The following is a 21548-nucleotide window of genomic DNA, read 5'->3' on the forward strand; positions in this document are numbered from 1 at the left end:
TGCTAGGGCTTGATCTGATCTTATTGCTCTTATTGAAATTTTTTTCCAGTGACTCTCATGATTTATTTATTTCTTAATAAATAGACGTTACTTAAGCATGCTGAAATATGTATACGATTTTACTTTCAATATTTAAACAAATATTTGAAAAGATACATTAGAAAATTTAATCTCAGACTTTGAAGACTTTTATTTCAACTTCCAAACTTATATATGAATCTCTTCTATAACAGGCCTGATAAATGGTTGGGAATACCAGTCTCCACTAAAGTATTTGATCAGCTCTGATAATAGGGCATCTACTACCACAAAAGCAACTCCTACTGTATAAGCTTTAAAACAGGTTTCTCTATGGTCTCACAGACATGTATTTATTAAGCAACTATAAAGTTTCGGGTTAGGTCCAGAAAATACGTAGATGAATAAGAAACTGCCCTGTCCTATAACTGTTTTGAACTGAAATATTTGTCTCTAATGTTTACTAGTTTGTCCCATTCCTTCTCTCTAGACTTGCACAATAGATGATCGTGGCTCTGAGCTTGGGATTTGCAACCAGGGAAATGTGTCCCAATATTACCTCTGCTATGACTAGTTTTATGAACTTGAACAGATGACTGTAAAATGAAGATGGTAATATCTATCTCTTTGGGCCATGATGAAGTGATATCACATGGGGAAAAGTATTTAGCATTGTATTTGACACATAGTAGCTTTAAATGCTAGTCTTCGCAGTAGTAACAACAACATGCAATGATTTAACTTTTTATCATTTGAAGACAATGGTCATGGTTTCCCTAAGGCTTAACATCCTCAGTTTCTTATCAGTCATGGTTTCCAGGTCCTTCATATTATTGATTACTCCCCTGTGTATATTTTCCAGTTTGTCAGTGAGCCCCTTCCTCAGCCGAATGCAAGATCCCATGTGTAGTTTGATTAGAGCCAGATTGAGCAGAATTACTTTTCTCCTTTGCTGTAAATTTCCTACTTCTATCAATGCAAATAATAAGCTTAATTTCTTTGGGAGACGTATTCCACTGAAGTCTGAAAACCCTGAAGTCATCTCTCCATAGACTGCTCTTTACTTGAACTTCACACTCAGATCTCATCCTGTACTTGTTCGTCTAGTAAAACTCGGAGACGTTTTCTTCCCGAAGATACCATCTTGCTGCTTAGTGTTAGAAGTTTCTGAGATTTGTACAGTTACATCTTTTCATCCAGCATATTTCTCAAGCGTATCAGTGTTTGTTACTGGTGAACGTGAGAAGAAAGACAGCTAAATGCTTGGCATTGCCAGGGAATGAGGCTGAGGACAGGACTCGAGAGTAGTTTAGGAAGGCTTGAGGTGAGTTTACTTTACCGAGCATTAGGAACAGAAGCAGAGTCAAGCCTTAAGGATTTGTCACCCAAATAATGAGCAGAAAGATACCGTATCTGTTAGGAGCTTTCCAAATATATGCTAATGGCAAACTTTTTACCATTGCTTGATAGCACAAATCATGTTATAATCTATAATAAAATATAGAACCATTCCTATATTTTATTAAGAATTTATTCTATATTAAGGATAAGTCAAATTTTTCATTGATTCAATTCAGCAGACTTTCAGTGAGTCTAAATTGATATAATAGTTATTTTTTTAAATAAAATCACATTGGCTAAAATGAAGATTATTACACATAGAATTAGGTTGGTTTATTTAGGTGGATTAGGAACTTAATTCTGAAGACTTCTAACTCTTTCGCATAAATTCCAAAGATTCCTGGGTAGCATATGAGAGGCCTTTCATATTGATGAATTGTGACATTCCCTAACTCAATCCTTCTCAACCAGGGGCGATTTTGCTCTCCAGGAGACATTTTTCATTGTCACAACTAGGAAGATGCTTTTAACGTGTAGGGACCCGGGTTGCTGCTAAATTTCCGACAGTGCACAAGACAGCTCCCTATAGCAAAAAATTATCCAACACAGAATGTTAATAGTGCTGAGATTGAGAACCCTGGACTAACTCAATGAGTCCAAAACTTTTGGGAGTTGTGATGGGCCTTTTTTCCTTTCAGTTTCCCTCATTTCCACTCCTGCTTCTCTCAGCCCCTTCCCATTCCTCTCTTCAGTTCTGATTCTTCCTCAGCATTTTTGTTCTTAAAATTATTTCTTTTTCATTCTTTGAAAAACCTAATACCTAAAGAGGCAAAGTGTGAGAAATATTCACAACAAGGCACACTTGGTGATAATTAGTAATATTCTGGATTGTTCTGAAACTAATGTCAAATCATTGCCCTAGTTAGGGAGGGTCTTTCCAATGAATACCAGAATTTGGAAGGAATTCAGATAGTCAGCATCACTCAGGTCAACTCTTAGATTGAGACAGCAGTTTGTCAACAGAGGTGCTTAACTTAGTTAATTGATGGGATGCCATGGTTTAACTCTCAATAATTTATCTGACATGAGGTATGAAATATTGAGACATTTAATGCAAAAATCATATTCGAGGGGGAAGTTCTTTGTACTACCTCATTGTACCTTCTATAGGGCTTTGTAGGCAGTAGGTTCTCAAAGGGTGTCTGATTGATGGTGGAAACAGCTGTGTGGTTTGGACATAAACTATTGACTGGAATACCAGAGCATCTCTGAATTATGTGTTTGCGATTCATGCCCACTTTGCTTTCCCTGTAGAGGCAGAGCTGGTGTGCTGTTGGAAGATACAAGATCTTTAGTTTGTCCCATATAAAGTTCACTATCTGGAGTTCTTTATCACATTTTTAGAGTAAATCTTACGGGTGTCCCCCTGCATTTCATCACAATACTTTTCTAGCTAAAGATGTAACAAGATTTAGATAATTTTACTTTATAAATATTATTTGGGGAACTAGAGATTTCCTTGGATCTTTTCTCCATTCTTTTATGTCTCAGAAAAGTTAATATTTAAATGACTTCTCTTTGTAGATAGTTAAATAAGTAAACTACCTTAAAATTTCTTGCCTTCCTGAGGTTTTTTTCCTATCTACTATTTTTTAAAAAATAGTAAGTTCTTTGTGTTAATAAGGAATTAAAAAAAACCTGTTTTTAGCTCTAGGAGTAAAGACAACCCAAAAACATGTAAGATAATTGAAAGACTGGTGTACCAAAACTTATAAATAAATAAAACCTGTATTATGAATTAATTATAAATTCTGAGGGTACGAGAGCAGGGAATTGAGAAGGAATAGAATAATTTTATTTTTTTAAAAAAAGATTTTGGAGGTGAGTTTGAAGCAGAACTTGAAAAAGAATTGACCAAAAAGACTGTTGTTCTGGCAACACTTTTTTTCAAAACTATTTTATTTTGGAAAATTTCAAACAGGTGCAAAAGTAGGTAAAAGCATCTAATGGGCCCCTATTTACCCATTACCTAGATTCAATAATTGCCAACATGCTATCATTCTTGCCTCAGCTGTCTCCTGTTGTCGTTGGTGCTGCTCAGATGTATTTTAAAATAAAGTACAGACTTCACCTCATTTTGCTCCTACATGCCTAAGTACGAATCTCTATAAAACATGGACATTTAAATTCCTTCAATAATTCCATTATCGCAACTAACAAAATTACTAATGTTGTCTTGGTATCATCTAATACCGAGACCATATTCAAATTTCCCTGATTGTCTTCAAAGCCTACGTTGACAAGTATGTTCTAATCAGAATCTAAAGTCCACACATCGCATTTGATTGTTAAGTCTCTTAAGGCAACATTTTCTTTGATTAATGTTTAGCCTCATTTCCAACGTTGACAATCTACACAAAATATCTAATATTATTTGGCCAAAACACATTTTTCTCATTCTCTTTCAGTCAGTTATGCTGTGTGCAGAGGGAGAAGGGGGACAGTCATCTTTTGTCCCAACATAAACCTCTACTGTATATATCTGTAATCTGCTCGTGATGTTTTCACTTCGGTGTTTACCATTTTGGTGAACTTGACTTGTCTGAAGTACATTATGGGATCTAGGAACAATCAAAGTTACCTAAAATATTCCTTAAGTCCAGAGCCTTGGGCAGGTCTTCCGTGATCCCTATTTGAAAACTATTCCCATGCAGTTTGCTCATGTCTGTGACTTCACTTGATTTTAGATGAATTATTGTTACTGACATGTATCAATAATGCAGGCATGCAGGGCTCTCACACCTTTATACAAAGGAAGCTAGATAGACAGCAAAGCAAAGCACATTTTAATAAGGCAGTATGCTTAGAACACTTACTTTTTTGGGGTGAGCAGTTAAAATATTTTAGTCATGAAACCTTTACATAAGTGTGTCTAATTTTACCAGAAAGAAAGTAACTCAAGTCAAAAACAAATATCTACTTCTTCCCACAATACAGTATTGGTCTCTTAAGGTATAGGAGTGATCACAAGGTGTTACAATAATGCAGGATTTTAGTAGCTTCAGAATGACGTCTTGGAATGTAATGAAGATAAATGTCATGAAAATAATATTATGTTTTAAAAAACTGTGATTCTAAAATTACTGGTTTTTTAAACTAGTACTTGAGTGAAGCCATTATTAAGTGTAGCTGTCAAAAATGGTCTCTGTAAATATCTAATTTTAATTGCAGTATATAAACGACCCCATGGCTCCAGAAACTGTGAACACAGTAGAGTCCATGGCAGGATTATTTGAGGGTTCAGCAGAGATGTCTTCTGACCTGTACTCGCTTGCTTCAGTTATTTATAACAGTCATCCACATAACTTTCCCGCGAGGAATAGAGCTGAAGACCAGCATTCAACAGTTGGTAGGTACATTTTTATGCTCTGTGAAGTATATTTCAACCGCCAGCTAGCTGTACTAGCCAGCACAGAGGTGAACCTTAGCTTCGAGTTCAGCCAAATTATTGATGGTTCATGGGCTAGAGTCAGATTTTTTTCTTTAACTGTCGGATAACCTTGTGCAGCAAATGGAAATGCCACACAGGCGGGAGCTGGCCCCTCCTAACCCGTTTGACCTTCCTCCTAGACAAAGTAGCACCCTAGAGTCTCTGGCCAAGCTGCATAGACAATCAGTTATTACAGTTGCCAAAGCAGGTGTGATGGGAAGGGATTAACATATCTTCAAATCATTTACAAGCCTCGCACTCTCTGCAGCTTTTGACTAATAGGTTTTCAAATGTCACTAAAGGTAAATAGGTCAGAAAGTTACAACTCCAGTGCATGGGGTGATAAACAGGTGTAGGTGACCCAAGGACGTGGTGATGTCATTAGTGTATACACTTGCTCTTCGGGGTCAATGGATCTTATTGTTTCTAAAAGGAGAATGTCATATGGGGCAAATTAAAAATACTTGGTTAGAGGACACAGATCTAAATTCTCTCTCTGGTTTTTCTAAAATGCTAAGTGAGAAGAATATTTTTTTCGTTGTCTTTTCTCTGATTTGATATTAGTCCCATTCACATTAAAAGTGTTATATTATTTTACTGATGATATAAATAGTCAAAAATATCACATTACATTCTATATATGTTTATTTCATTTACTGATCTGTTTTCCTGCACAGAGAGGATTGAAGGCAAGGCTCAAATTTAACAGGTCCACGATTTCTGACACAGATGTTTCCTTAAATACTTCAAGTTTGGCATAATTGCTAATTGACATTGTTGGAAGCACGAGTTCTAAATAAATTAAAAAATCTAACATTATTTGAAATCCTTGTTCAGACCTATTTATGTGTCAGTTATCCAAGCATGCTTGCTTGAAAGCATTAATGGACTTAGTAAAGGCATGGTGAATTTTGAGTCCAAATAAAAGTCTCATTTCTATAATTTTTCATACTATAACCTAACATTGACTTATAATATTTCGATTTGATATTATTGCCTAATTGTCTCTTAAGAAAAAATCCCTAGCCAGTATCTTTTAGAAGGTTATATTTTCTCAAAACTGGAATCTCACGTTCCAGGATAGTGTTTAACAACCAGCAAAACTATATTATGAGCACAAATATAGATACTGTTGGGGGATATTCAGCATATCTATTATTAATTATATAGATACCTTTCATATCAAAGAGACATGGAAAAATTAATGAATAATGTGAAATCGGGTTTAAAATTTCACTGTGTGAGCAAAAGTGATTTTGATTGTGAAGGTAAGCACATTTTTTTTAAAAAAAATATGATTTCCAGTAGGAACTACAAGGAATCAGTATATCACCGACATTGCTGCCGAACAGCTGTCTTACGTTATCAGGAGACTTGTGCCTTTCACTGAGCACATGATTAGTGTATCTGCTTTCACCATCATGGGGGAAGGACCACCAACGGTTCTCAATGTTAGGACAAGTGAGCAAGGTAAGAATGTATTTCCTTTGAAATAATTACCTGCAAATATTGCTTTTGCACATTGTAATAACTTTTCCTTTCATTCATATTAATTGTTCATTCTTCTTTTCAAGTGCCAAGCTCCATTAAAATTATAAACTATAAAAATATTAGTTCTTCATCTATTTTGTTATATTGGGATCCTCCAGAATATCCCAATGGAAAAATAACTCATTATACAATTTATGCAATGGAACTGGACACAAACCGAGCCTTCCAGATGACTACTATAGATAACAGCTTTCTCATAACAGGTAGAAAACAGTTGTTGTTGTTGTTGTTAACATTCCTGTTCTGATGGAAAATGCACATCCCTGTAGGCCTGAAACACTGCAGGACACGTGTGGCATCATTCCAGATTTTGTTGTGCTATGCTGCCATGGATATCTTGAAAAACACTTGCAGAAATAACTTGATTGAGTGTGTTTTCCCTTAACTATACTTATCCACAAAGAAATAAAATCATCAGATCACATGTACCATAGGAATATACTTAACCCAGGGAATTTTATGTCTGGTTCGTGGAAATAACTCAGTATTGAAGGCTTGAATGAACGTATGTAAAAATCAGCTGAAGGAATTCAGCTGACATAGTGTTTGTGCCAAGTCAACTATTTTCCTTGCAGTGTGCCAAATATTACTTTTCAGCCTCAGATTATCACCTTAGTATTTTAGGAAAGAACTAAAACATCGTCAACATGGAGTCCCTCAGCCCAAGGAATTTTGGGAGATTGGGATTATAAGTAAGCTAATTTAGAGAGCCAGTCTCCGAAAGAAATAATTTTCACTCGTCCTGTGTCAAATGGCACTAATCCCAGAATGTTATTTTAAGGACTTTAAACAAATTGCCTGTTGTCCTTATAGGGTTAAAGAAATACACGAAATATAAAATGAGAGTGGCTGCTTCAACTCGTGTTGGAGAAAGTTCTTTGTCTGAAGAAAATGACATCTTTGTGAGAACTCCAGAAGATGGTAAGAATATCAGGTGCAGTTTAAGAAAAAGAATCAAGTAGTGTTACGTGTTTACTGCCTTTAGTGTCTGAAGCAACAGGCATGAAAAAAACCATGTATTTAAAATTTGATTTTCTTCCCCCAGAACCAGAGTCATCACCTCAAAATGTTGAAGTTACTGATGTTACTGCAAGTGAAATAAGTTTGAAGTGGTCACCACCTGAGAAACCCAATGGGATTATTGTTGCATACGAAGTGCTCTATAAAAATATAGATACCCTATTTATGAAGAACACCTCAACAACAAGCATAAGTTTAAGGGACTTAAAACCTTACACCCTCTATAACATTTCTGTAAGATCATATACCAGATTTGGTCACGGTAACCAGTTATCATCTTTACTCTCTGTAAGGACTTCTGAGACTGGTAAGTGTTTTGTTTGTTTGTTTAATAATTGGGCCTGGCTTGGTAGTGTAGTGGTTAAGTTTGTGGGCTCTGCTTCAGCAGCCCAAAGTTTGTGGGTTTGGATCCCAAGCACAGACCTACATACCACCCATCAGGCTGTGTTGTGGCAGCATCCCACATACAAAATGGAGGAAGATTGGCATAGATGTTAGCTCAGGGCCAATCTTCCTCACACACACACAAAAATAGCATAATAATGAAGTAAACATGGCTGACAACTGCCATATTGTTTGTATTTTACGTAAGCTAAAATTTCTTATTATTCTGTTTGTATAATCCAGGAATTTGCTCTTTCTGCTAAAGTATGGGAAAAGTTATGCTATACCAATTTTTAGAGTCTGATTTACATATAAGGGAACTCCAAAATAAAAATAAGTGATGTTTTTTCAAATGAAAGACCTTGATAAACCAAAGATCCTTTCAATGTACCTGCAAATTTGGGGTTGAGTAACTGCTTACCTTCAAATTCGGTAAAAGGAGAGACATACCCATAAGAATAGATTCCTACACTCTAACGAGGCATGAAGATAGATAGAGGCCCAGAGTGGGGGCACACAGAAAGGGCATGCCTGGAGAAGCCTTAGAGAGGAGCTAGCATTCTTAGGGAATCAGGTGGAATGGACATTGTCAAGGTTGTTGGGTGGGCGGGGAGGGCATATCCCATCTAAAGGAAATGACGCGAGCAAGGAATTACTTGTGTTTCAGTTTCAGTGATGTGAGAGCAAATAGCATGTAGCAAGACATTTTGTCTGATGATCTTAGTGTATCATTTATAGTATGTTTATAATCATATATTGGAGCATCATTCTTAGGCCAACTCTATAATGTAAAATGAGAATTAAGAACTAAGTGTAAAGTTACTGTTTTATCTCTATATTCAAAAAAATAAACATTAATTGACTAGCTACTGGCTGAACCATATGGAGTTGCTATTTCTATACATTGTAAATGGCCAAATATGTGCAATTTCAGATGGTTCAGCCAGATGCTGTATGTGAGGCCCTGTCCCTGACCTTGAAGATCTAGGAATCTAATAAAGCAGTTTACCTTTGAACAAAAGTATCCTCTAGAGACTGGCCACAGAAATTAATAAAATTAGATGGCACAAAAGTGTTCATAGAGGATGGCAGTAGTTGTAATTGCAGGAGTAAGAGAGTAATGAAAGGAACATTTTTTATCATCATAAGTTATCCCTTATGGTGAAATCTAATTGATGTTAACTATATATTGGCCATGTTTCATTGCTTTTATAAATATTGTGCTTAAAATAAGTATTTTTGAGAAAAATATCTACTCTTTACCTAACTGCATTTTTTTTTTTTACACTGGGTCAAGGAAAGAAATAAGCATCTACCAAACAGGTTTTTAGCACCTACAAAGTACCATGCTCTGCTATTGGCTTTCACAGTCTTTTTAATTCTAGAATAAAGCATTAAGGTATTATCTTCATTCCTAATGAAAAACTGAGGTCTGAGAGGTTTATTTTTTCAGCAAATAATCCAACAAATAATTTATAATATGCCAGGCGCTACTGGGATTATAGCACTGTAGAATGAAATGAATTTCCACCCTCCTAAAGTTCATATTAATTGGTGGGTGTTTAAATTGCTTAAGGTCACCCAGCTGGTAAGTGATGAAGCTGGAATTGGAACCTAAATCCATCTGACTGTAACGCCCATTCCCTTCACAAATACATGCTGTTTTGGAAGCCATTAATAAAACTGGTAAATTATAAAATATATGCAGGACCTTCCTATTCATTGTTGCAGTGATATTTTGCTTTTTCGGCTCTGCGCAGCATGAGGAAGAAAAGTAACAACTTTCAAAGATCCTGTTGTGACCTTAAACAATCACTACATTCATGAATGCTTTCAAATACTTGACTACTTAAGTGGTCACAGCATCAAGAACACTTATTTCAATGATTGAGTCTTTTGTTATTTGCTAATTATTACATGCATGTAATCTTTTACTTACTATTGAAAAAGTAAATTTAATTTTCATTTCATTATTTATTGTCTGAGCTTAATTCTAAAGGAGTGATAGTACACCTTAAGTGACTATAAGAACTTAACTTGAAATGTCATTTAAAATGAGAACTTTAGTTTCAGAAGTGTCAGAAAACACATAGAACCCTTTATTTTATGGATGAGGAGACCAAGGAACATGAGTAAAATGACTAAAAAGTTATAGTGGATGAGAGGTAATGTTGGGATTTGAAAGTAAGCCTCCTGAACCCCATTTTAGTGTTCGTGATTTAGCATGAAAAATAAAGAGAAAGGGGAAGCAATTCATGCCAGAGCTCACTAGCCCACTCATTTGGTTGGGTATAATTGGGTCATCTTGTCACTAGACTCTTCTGAAGCAAAAGGCGCCTAAAAATAGGGCATAGGTTTCGATGCCCATATGCCTAATTTCCAGCTCTCTGTCCTAAATTAGGTACTCTCAAAGTCTGTGCATTCTCCATCTGGATGGAAATGGTGGGCAATGAAATCTACACTAGTGACTTTTCCTAGATCGTGTTTGCTTCTACTGAGCCACCAATTTTAGCTCTTTTTTGCAAAAGAGGAAGCTAGAATTTTAAGTAGAGTCTCAAGGTGTCATTTGAAGTAGGGTGTGCTCCAGAGCCACTATCTGTTCCAGGGTTCATATTCTTATCAAAGACAGTGAAACAACCTCTACTCTTATAAAAAGCAAGAGCCCACTTTTCAATATTGTTTCATGAGAAATTGAGGCATGTGCTAACTCAGTAATGTGTTACTGCTGCTAATTTCAAATAAGAGTAAATTATTTGTTGAAATATTTTATCTTGGTTTAGGAATCAGAGTTTACTAATGCTTAGAAGTATAGTATTCTTGTGCTCAAACAGAAAGGATCAATACAAGATTGATCTCATGCGTGTGTGTGTGTGTGTGTGAGTGTGTGTCTGTTTTAAGTGTAGAATGTACAGTTTACCAACAAACTTGAGATTAATTTGTGTTTTCTCCTATTTAGGTTGCAGTAATCACATAAAGAAATTTAAGTTGTCATACAAATTACTCTTTGATGATCTATCTATCTATCTATATATTCTCTTTCCTTTTTAAGACATACCTTTCTTTACAGTAAACCCTTCATGAAATTCCTTGAATATATCTGATTTGGGGCAACAATCACTAGAGGATACTAAATTAGATGTTGACCACAATTTTGTATATGACTGTATAGAGTTATTTATATTCCTTGTATATATTCACTATTTATATTACTTTTATTCATTATATTCATTAATAGAATTTCTTAATTTCTCTACATAATATTAAAACTATGGATGACAAACAATCTTTTGGCTTACGCAAGGTAATTTCCCACTTTCTATTTCAGTATCAACATGAACTGAATACTTTCTTATTTTTAGTTTTTAAATAGATTCAGCTTATTCCAACTGATTATAGTAATTACTTTTTATTCATGAGTTGTCTGTTTTATACAATACTTCTACAATTGGAAACATTATTCTATTTGAGAAAACTCTAAGGGCATCATCAGTCTCCAAAAATCAGTAAGTCATCAAGTCTGTCTTGCTTTATTTTCCCTGAAGATTCCAGCTGTGGTCATCCTCTAAGCGCAAATGAACAAAAATGCAAGCCTGGGGCAAGAATGCGTATTTATAGCCTGACTAGTGGTGGTAGCAGGCGACTCAAGAGAGGGATGACTTAGCAAATTCCAATGAGAAGTTTTCAAAATCAAAAACTATACTGAGTTCTAAAATTCGAGCATAGCATCACTAATTCCTTTTTTTCTTGCAATTTAAAGAGCTATTAAGTTCAATCTTATTTATTTTCCTTAGCCCTGAGTTTCTGTCATGTTTTTAATATATTCTGTATCATGTTGAACATATTTATTCACTGAACAGATTTGTATGGGTTCCATATCAAGTGCTATTACTGTACCAGGCACTGTAGTCACAGCAGTAAATAAGACAACATTCCTACCTTCTTGGAACTTAGCATTCTAAGAAGGATAATAGGAACTAAACCAGGAAACAAATAATATATATGACTTTTGGTAGTGATAAATTTCATGAAGAAAAATTATCAGGAAAAGAAGAGAGAGAATTATAGAGTAGTGAGCAGGCTATTTGAGATAGAGGACTGAGAGAAAGCCTCTCGAAGGAGTTCTATTTGCCTAGAGATATTAATAATATGTGGAATTCACTTAGATGAAGTTAAGGAAGAAAAGTGTTCTGGAAAGAGGAACAGCAATTGCCACTTCCTGAAGTGGGAAAACACTTTATATGGTTGGGGAAGAGCTGAGCACTTCTGTCATTTGAGCAGTACGAGATATGGCAAGAGAATTAGCAGATGAGGAGAGACAGGCAGAGTTCGAACATGCAGATTCTTGGATGCCGTTCTAAGAAGTTTGGAGTTTAATTTTAATGGGAAGTTATTGGAGAATTATGAGACAAGAAAATGATATGATTTGCAATTTTAGAAGTTTACCACTGAATATGTTGGATGTGAGAGTAAAGAGAAAAATCAAGATTAACTACTTGGTTTTTGGTCTGAGTATCTGGGTGAATGACAGTGCCATTTACTGGATGGGGAGGTCAGAGGGAGAGGTCAGTTTGGAGGAAATTCAGGAGTTCGGTTTTGAACATATTTGAAATATCTAAGTGCCTGTCATGAAGTCAATTGGATATGTAAGTCTGAACTCGGGGAAAGGATCCAGGGTTGAATACATAATTTGGAGGGATCACCATATCTCTGGTCTTCAAAGTCAAGGGATGAGATAAAGTCACAAGTCAGAGAGTGTAGATGGAGATAAAAAGAAGCATACAAATATGTCCTGAGGCAATATGACCATAGATTTTGGGAAGTCAAGGAGGAGCCAGTCAAGGCCTAAGGAAGTGGCCAGTGAAGTAGGAGCAAAATCAGGAAAAGGTCATGTCTTAGAAGGCAAATGAATGAAGATTTTCAAGTAGAAGGAATTTATTTCCTATGTTAGATGCTGCTGACTGTGAGGTAAGATGAGGGCATGCAATTGAGTGGTGGTTTGGCAAGATGAAGATGGACTTTATTGTTGACTTCACAACAGTGGGTTTCATGGGAAAAAATGTGGGGAAAATGCCCAACTGAAGAGGGCCTCAGACAGAATAATAGATTAAAAAAGTGGAGAAAATAAGAAAAGGCAAAATTTGAGGAATTTTGATATAAAGTGGAAGCTAGCATGGAGTAAAAGCTGAAAGAGTGAGGGGAATCAAGAGTCCCTTGTTTTTACTGTGATAGAATGTGTGTGTGTTTGCGTGTATACAATGATAGAAATAATTCAATCAAGAGAGAAAAAATAACAATACAACAGGGAGGGAATAAATTCAAGTCTAAAGTCTGACTAGACTAGATCGATGGAATGGAATCTAGTGTAGAAGTGGACAGCTAGGCCTTGGAAAGAAGTATGGAGAGAAGGCCGTTAAAGGAAAATTGGTGGTAAGAAGACAAGATAGTCCTCTTCTGAATGTTTTTATTTTCTCAGTGGGATGAGGGGCAAGTTTATCAGCTTTGAATAAAGAGGGGGAGGGGATATTGAATGTTTGTGGAGAGGGAAGATGGTGAAAACACATAACAGAGTAGGAGACTGAATTAAGTAAAAAAAATATAGACTGCCAGGTAGTGAAAAAAAATTCATTCGAGATTTGAAGTTATAAATTTAAGTGAGGCTAGTATGCATGGAGTGGTATTTTATTCGGATATGTTCAGCTGTTAACATTGCAGATGTGGAACCAAAACTGAGTTCCGTTTAACTGAAATTGGGATTTTTACCAGAGAAGTAAGATAGAAAAAGGGGTAGATGGAGATTGCCAAAGAGTGAATGTGGTGATAGACTATGGACTCCAACCTGTGTAAGTAGGGAGATGAGGACATAGCGTGAGGTGATGAACAGAGAAGATTTGAGGAGGGTCAAAGAATTGTTGGGTAGGCAGTACAGGATGAAGAAGCTAGAAAGATAGGAGGTGGTTGCCAAAGAGGGCAATACTGGCAGTTGTTGGTAATGACAAGGTCTTGGGTGTGGCCATGACAGCTAGTGGTTGAAGCGAGGTGGAGGAAAAGCTTATTGGAATTATGGAAATCAAGGAATAGAGAGTCTAAGGAATTGGACAGGTCTTTTGAATCAATGTTGCCATCTCTAAGAGAGGTAGAGAGGAAGTCAATCATCCAGGAAATAAAATTTGTAAGAAGTTTGAAGAAGCAGCAGAGTAACTAAATGATTTTCTTAGGGAAGGGTAGATATAGAGTTCTTCAGGAAGAAGGAAGGAGAAAAGATCTGGATATGGTGAAGAGGAGCAATATATACAAACACTCAACTCCAAGGCCTTATGATCATAGGGATCACGGGAGAAAACCAAAGAGCTACCTGTTACCCAAGAGGACTAAGATGTTGTGTTCTCAGCAGGTCCAAGATTTCTTCATTTAGAGCCAGAAGGTTAGGAAAGCATTCAGAGTAGTTGTTGAGGATTTTCCTCAATTTAATGACTTGGCTTGGGAAGACACTAGAGAAGATTTTTGGGTGTTTGGAGAGGGAAAGTAGGATTATATTCCTATATATTCCTACATCACACTATGTATTGAATTACACTACTTCCCAAAGTTTTAGAAATATCAACATTCTTATGTCAGTTTTTTCTAATAAGTCTTCCTTAGATGCAATACACTCAATAACAGGAAACAATTGGGACGGGGAGCATGACATCTACAGTTTCAAAGCTTCTGAATTTTATTTCTCTACTTTGCTAAATTTATTAGTGGCAATTTTTATATCCATTGTATTTACAATGCCAATAAAAAAAGGTTCAATTCTTTTTTTTTGAAAGGGAAGAATGTTATAGCAGGACTCTATGATGGCAATAATATTTACATATTTAGTTTATATTGTTTAACCCCCGAATTAGTCATTATTTTTATTGTTCTATGCAGGCAATTTTTAAACCATTATCTTTGTAACTGTGATCTTTCATCTCCAATAAGTATTTTTCTGCCTAAAGTGCATTGTTTACAATTTCATTTATTGAGGATGTAGTGATGGCATTCTCTCTGTTTTTGACAGTCTGAATGTGTTTTTATTTTGCTTTTGTTAATTTTTCTGGGGATAGCATTCCAGTTGTTTTTCAATTGATGTCAATTTTTCATCTAATTGTCATTTCTATGTAGATGGTCTGTCTTCTTTCTGGTTCTAAGATATTCTCTTTTTTGCTATTCTGTACTTTCACAATGATGTGTCTAAATATGATTTTTTAAAAAAAATTTTTGCTTGGGATTTCCTATTGAGATTCCTTGCTCTGAACCTTGATATCTTTCAACAAGGCTGATAAATCTCAGCCGTTATCCCTTCAAGTATTTCTTCTTCCTTATTTTCTCCATTATCTTAGACCTCCTCCGTATATCCTTTATGTCTCAACTGGCATTTTCCATATTTTCCTTCTCTGAACTACATTCTTGAAATTTTTTTCAATACTGTCATCTTTTTCACTAAATTTCTCTCTGTCTCTGTCTAATCTGCACTTTTATACATCAAGAGAATTTTAATGTTTTATTTTTCTGTTCTAGAAGGTCTGTCTGTTTCTCTTTCAAGTCTGCTTGCTTATTTATAATGCATATTATTATCTAACACATTCTTTGCTCATATTTTCAAATCTCATCGATTTCTTGAAATATATTAAACATTTGTATTTTTGTTCTTTGGTGATTTCAGTATCTGAAGTCTTTTGAAGTCTGACTGGCCTGTATGTATGCATGTGCGCGTGTGTGTGTGAGTGCGTGTTATTTTTTCCATTTTCTTTGCTGGTTTTATCTGTTGGTGCCTGATTTGCTCGTGTGTTTAGTGATTTTATCAGTGAGCTCATATTCCTTGAAACTTATGGGGAATTTATGTGACATGATGAAGTTGAGTTCCTTCAGAGAAGATTTATGTTTGCTTCTGCTAGTTTCTTTTGAATAACTGCAACTCAGGATTACACGTTCATTTTAATTTAAATTCTGAAGTAGAGGTTTTTTCAGGCTGCATGGCTGCCATGGATTTGGACCACATAGGCTCAGAGAGATGGTCTTGTACTTCCAAACCTCCAGAATTTTTCTTGTTTTTCCACGTCTTCATCCAGAGGAGTGGCAGGAGAAAAGTTTCTTTTCTGTCCTCTTTTTCCTGGTGGATTTACGTCTTACTCTCCATCCCCTAAGAGTGAATGCACCACATTGCACAAGTCCAGGAGTTACCACTCGCATTGAATGCTGTGGCACTCTGCTGAAGAATTCAAGGGGGGCCCTAGAGTTGTCCAGTATAACGGCCCTGGTTGAAATTGCCTTCTTTTAAAGTTCCAGCTTTTCATGTGGAGATATTCCTTAACTTTCTATTGGATCAAGGCTTTATCTTCTCTCTCTGGCATTCCATGCTGTTAATACAGAAACTTACAGTCACCAGGATTAACCAGTACCTTCCAAGGCAAAACTGGCTTTACTACCAGCTTCTATCTCAGGGTTCCTCCTTTTGCTTTGTTTTTTGTTTGTTTTATTTTATATTGTTTTGTTCTTTGCTTTTGTTTTTTGGCTAGTACAGATTTCTAACTTTCTTGTCAGCTCTGCAATTCTTTACGAGAAAAATGTTTTAATTTTATACAGAGTTTTAATTATTTTAATTAAGATAGCCATTCAGTTTGGATTATCTATTTCAACATTTTGCCAGAATTGGAATCCCACGTGTAGTATTAGCATTTGTATATATGTAGAGAACCATTTTGTGACCACTGCGTTCAGTACAATAAGAACATTGGTAGACACATAAAACTAATATTTTAGTTAATTGCATTCTGTACCTTTAGGAGATTGCTTTGCTCCTAGGTCGTTATTTCCCAGGCCTTACTTCTAGGAGAGGTATATTGCCTTTTCAAAGATCTTGTATGCAAAAACTAATCTATTCAGCTTTTGCATATTATTATTATTATTAATGAAAGGCAGAATTAATTTTTAAATGTTTTCCATCCTCTTTCTTGTATATTCATGTTCTGTAATGTAAGAAATATCATCCTATAAACATTATTCTGTAGAATCATAGTATGAATTTTCTTTTAAGATGAAATTTTTCTTATACACTTGTAAGTGCTGTAATTTACCTACGCCTTACTCCGTTTAAGATGGATGTAATAATCACACTCTAGTGAATGCTCATATATACATATCCTAGTGCACCCGGGTGAGAACTTGGGCAGAATAGATTTTTTGGATGAAATTGTTTAATACATGTGTACTTTTGTTTTTTTCAGTGCCTGGTAGTGCCCCAGAAAATATTACTTACAAAAATATTTCCTCTGGAGAGATTGAGCTGTCATTCCTTCCCCCGAGTACTCCCAATGGAATCATTCACAAATATACCATTTATCTCAAGAGAAGTGATGGAAAGGAGGAAAGAACTCTAAATACAACCTCTTTGACCCAGAGCATTAAAGGTAAAAAAAAATCATGTTAGATATTTACTTTTATCTTGAAAGAGTGGCCATAAAGTATTAGCTTGTTGTCATATTACAAATGGTAAGTGTGATTAGTTTTATTTTTTTTTTCTGCTTTATTTCCCCAAACTCCCCCTGTACACAGTTGTATATCTTAGTTGCAGGTCCTTCTAGTTGTGGGATATTGTGGTTAGTTTTATACAGAGTATGACAATTCTGGTTTTCTGGTTAAATAAGCTAGGAGTCTATTGCAGGTCACATGAAAGAATACACTAGGTCAATCCTTTTACACATTATCCTATATCAGTTTGTCTTCATAATGAGAGTTGCTATGCCAAAGAACTACATTTTCAGTTAGGTTTTACTTTTGAAAGATTGCTAAGAGACGTTTCACAGTTTGCCTCTTGCATATTATTAAAGGATATTTTGTAAGTCTCAACTTATCTATTCTATTTCTTTTTAGGACTGAAGAAATATACCCAATATATGATTGAAGTGTCTGCTAGTACCCTCAAAGGTGAAGGAGTTCGGAGTGCACCCATACATGTATTGACTGAAGAAGATGGTAAATACAGTAGTGGGTAGTGATATGTTTTGAATCCATCACATTTCAAAAAACATGTACATAGAAAGAAGACATAATGTAAAAATTTCCCTCGCGTTGGGTATCAGTTGTGTGCCACACCAGCATTATACAGAGATTTCATTGTCATGGTGTAAAAGAAGCTAGCAAAGTCAGATTTATGGTCAATAAAATCAAGTATAAAATGCTTTTTTTGATCCTGAAGTTACCCATGCTCTGTAAAAAATCAGTAATTTTTTTCCATGGGAATTTTTAAGGCTGAAATTTTGATTTGAATGGTTTGAACATCAACTAATGTATGTTACAACTGTGTTTTTCAACTTTAACATTCATATGAATACACATTTACATAAGTTTTCTAGTAGATTCTGTCAACCTGCAACATTTTTTATCATATTAGGATTAGCTTGCTAATGAGTTCAGGATATTTTCCAGGTTTTTCTACATAATTTGCCAAGACGTTATTCCTGAATGTTACTAGCCTTCATACTGAATATTTGAACAAATCTTTCCCTAACTTGAGTAAAATCAACTTTACAACTGAGACCACTTTCTACTGGTACCTCACTGAGTTATAGACATATATCATCGTAAGAAAATTACTTTTGAGGAATATATTTGGGATTTGGATTTGTATTTTATGTTTTATGCATACTATATTTTTTAACTTTTTATTGAGATTATGATAGTTTACAACCTTGTGAAAATCCAGTTGTACATTATTGTTTGTCAGTAGTGTTGTATGTGCACCACTTCATCCTTTGTGCCCACCCCCAGCTCCTCTTTCCCCTAGTAACCACTAATCTGTTCTCTTTGTCTACATGTTTAACTTCCACATATGAGTGGAGTCATACAGAGATTGTCTTTCTCTATCTGGCTTATTTCACTTAACATAACACCCTCAAGGTCCATCCATGTTGTTGTGAATGGGATGATTTTATCCTTTTTTATGGCTGAGTAATATTCTGTGGTATATATATATACCATATGTTCTTTATCCAATCATCAGTTGACGGGCACTTATGTTGCTTCCACATCTTTCCTGTTGTAGATAATGCTGCAATGAACATAGGGGTGCATGGGAATTTTGGAATTGCTGATTTCAAGTTCTTTGGATAGATACCCAGTAGTGGGATGGTTGGGTCATATGGTATTTCTATTTTTAATTTTTTGAGAAATCTCCATACTGTTTTCCATAGTGGCTGCACCAGTTTGCATTCCCACCAGCAGTGTATGAGGGTTCCTTTTTCTCCACAACCTCTCCAACATTTGTTACTATTTGTTTTGGTTATTTTTGTCATTCTAATGGGTGGAAGGTGGTATTTTAGTGTAGTTTTGATTTCCATTTACCTGATGATCAGTGATGATGAGCATCTATTCATGTGCTTATTGGCCATCCATATATCTTCTTTGGAGAAATATCTGTTTATGTCCCCTGCCCATTTTTTGATCGGGTTGTTTGATTTTTTGTTGTTCAGTTGTGTGAGTTCTTTGCATATTATGGAGATTAACCCTTTGTCAGATGTATGACTTGCAAATATTTTTTCCCAATTGGTGGGTTGTTTTTTTGTTTCAGTCCTGTTTTCCCTTGCCTTGAAGAAGCTCTTTAGTCTGATGAAGTCCCATTTGTTTAATCTTGCTATTGTTTCCCTTGTCTGAGATTATGTGGTGTCCGAAAATATCCTTTTAGTACTGATGTCAAAGAGTGTACTGCCTATATTTTCTTCTAGAATCCTTATGGTGTCAGGTCTTACCTTTAGGTCTTTGATCCATTTTGAGTTTATTTTGGTGAATGGTGAAAAAGAATGGTCAATTTTCATTCTTTTACATGTAGCTTTCTAGTTTTCCCCCGACCATTTGTTGAAGAGACTTTATTTTCTCTATTGTATGCCCTCAGCTCCTTTGTCGAAGATTAACTGTCCATAGATGTGCAGTTTTATTTCTGGGCGTTCAATTCTGTTCCATTGATCTGTGCACCTGTTTTTGTACCAGTACCATGCCGTTTTGATTACTGTAGCTTTGGAGTATGTTTTGAAGTCAGGGATTGTGATGCCTCCAGTTTTGTTCTTTTTTCTCAGGATTGCTTTAGCAATTCGGGGTCTTTTGTTGCCCCATATGAGTTTTAGGATTCTTTGTTCTATTTCTGTAAGGAATGTCTTTGGGATTCTGATTGGGATAGCGTTGAATCTGTAGATTGCTTTAGGTAGTATGGACATTTTAACTATGTTTATTCTTCCAATCCATGTGCTTGGAATGTCTTTCCATCTCTTTATGTTGTCATCAATTTCTTTCAGGAAAGTCTTGTAGTTTTCATTGTATAGGTCTTTCACTTCCTTAGTTAAATTCACCCCAAGGTATTTTATTCTTTTTGTTGTGATTGTGAATGGTATTGTGTTCTTGAATTCTTTTTCTGTTAGTTCGTTATTAGAGTATAGAAATGCTACTGATTTATATAAGTTGATTTTATACCCTGCAACTTTGCTGTAGTTTTTGATTATTTCTAATAGTTTTCTAATGGATTCTTTGGGGGTTTCTATATATAAGATCATGTCGTCTGCAAACAGCGAGAGTTTCACTTCTTGTTTCCCTATTTGGATTCCTTTTTATTCCTTTCACTTGCCTAATCACTCTGGCCAAAATCTCCAGTACTATGTTGAATAGTGGGCATCCCTGTCTCGTTCCTGTTCTCAGGGGGATGGTGTTCAGTTTTTGCCCATTGGGTATGATGTTGGCTGTGGGTTTGTCATACACGGCCTTTATTATATGGAGGTAATTTCCTTCTATCCCCATTTTGTTAAGAGTTTTTATCATAAATGGCTGTTGGATCTTGTCAGATGCTTTCTCTGCATCTATTGAGATGATCATGTGGTTTTTATTCCTCAATTTGTTGATGTGGTGTATCACGTTGATTGATTTGCGGATGTTGAAGCATCCCTGTGTCCCTGGTATGAATCCCACTTGATCACGATGTATGTATACCCAGTACTTTTAAGACAGTTTTTTTTTTTTTTGTAAAAAGAAGTGATATTGACATGAGGAGTGAGCCTGGGTGTATCACAAGTGTTTGTAGGTTATCTTTTCTTCCCTCTTTCAAGTTTCACCATCTTCAAGCTAGATTGCAGTGTATGGATGTCAGATTCTAGTCTTTTGCCAGGACAAAATGTCCATTATACAATTCTAGAAGAAGGAAAGCTTTTCTCTGCTTTGCTCTTAAATTATTCAAAATAATAAAGTCTTTGGTACCCTCTCTTCCCATTTCAGGTCTGTCTCTGTTTTCCTCTCCACCAAATTACTTCATCAAAGCCTCCTGGTAGGGTGCTCTGGGTTGCCTCATTTTCTAAGTCTTCTCATGGGTTGGTCTTCCTTAGTCATTGCCTCTACTTACTATGCTTGTTTCTCCCTCAAAACTACCTGTCCAAAATTTCACTTTTTCATAGTTGGATTCTTCTTGTTCTCAAAGTGAAAATTAACCTAATAAGTAAATCTTTCCCAATGGGACAATGGTTAAAGGTTAAGAGGAGAAGGTTAGTTCTCCTTTCTATCTAAGATAATGCCCAAGAAAGATATATTAAATCATTTTAGCAATGCCCTTCTGGACATAAAGCTTACTTCTTTGTTTCTGATCTAATAAAATAGTCCGGAGAATTTGAGGTCTTATATGAAGGAAGTTAGACCAGTAATGAATATATATTTTGAGCAGACAGAGCTTTTTACCACTCAAGTCAATAGT

At 35.6% G+C, this 21548-nt stretch overlaps 1 protein-coding gene across 3 annotated transcripts in view; it reads left to right on the forward strand.

Moving 5' to 3' along the window:
• PTPRQ (protein tyrosine phosphatase receptor type Q) overlaps positions 1 to 21548 on the forward strand; it is a 206806-nt gene that overhangs the window by 43851 nt on the left and 141407 nt on the right. For 2 of the 3 annotated variants that reach the window (XM_070599139.1, XM_070599140.1), the window contains 7 exons: positions 4591 to 4768; positions 6158 to 6319; positions 6424 to 6603; positions 7214 to 7321; positions 7446 to 7727; positions 17053 to 17235; positions 17699 to 17800. In XM_070599139.1, coding sequence (XP_070455240.1) covers positions 4591 to 4768; positions 6158 to 6319; positions 6424 to 6603; positions 7214 to 7321; positions 7446 to 7727; positions 17053 to 17235; positions 17699 to 17800 — 1195 coding nt within the window. Of the gene's footprint in view, positions 1 to 4590; positions 4769 to 6154; positions 6320 to 6423; positions 6604 to 7213; positions 7322 to 7445; positions 7728 to 17052; positions 17236 to 17698; positions 17801 to 21548 lie in introns of all 3 variants that reach the window. The other variant, XM_070599138.1, reaches the window with a different exon arrangement.

This window comes from Equus przewalskii, chromosome 29 (genome assembly GCF_037783145.1).
Source record: "Equus przewalskii isolate Varuska chromosome 29, EquPr2, whole genome shotgun sequence".
Classification (NCBI taxonomy): domain Eukaryota; kingdom Metazoa; phylum Chordata; class Mammalia; order Perissodactyla; family Equidae; genus Equus; species Equus przewalskii.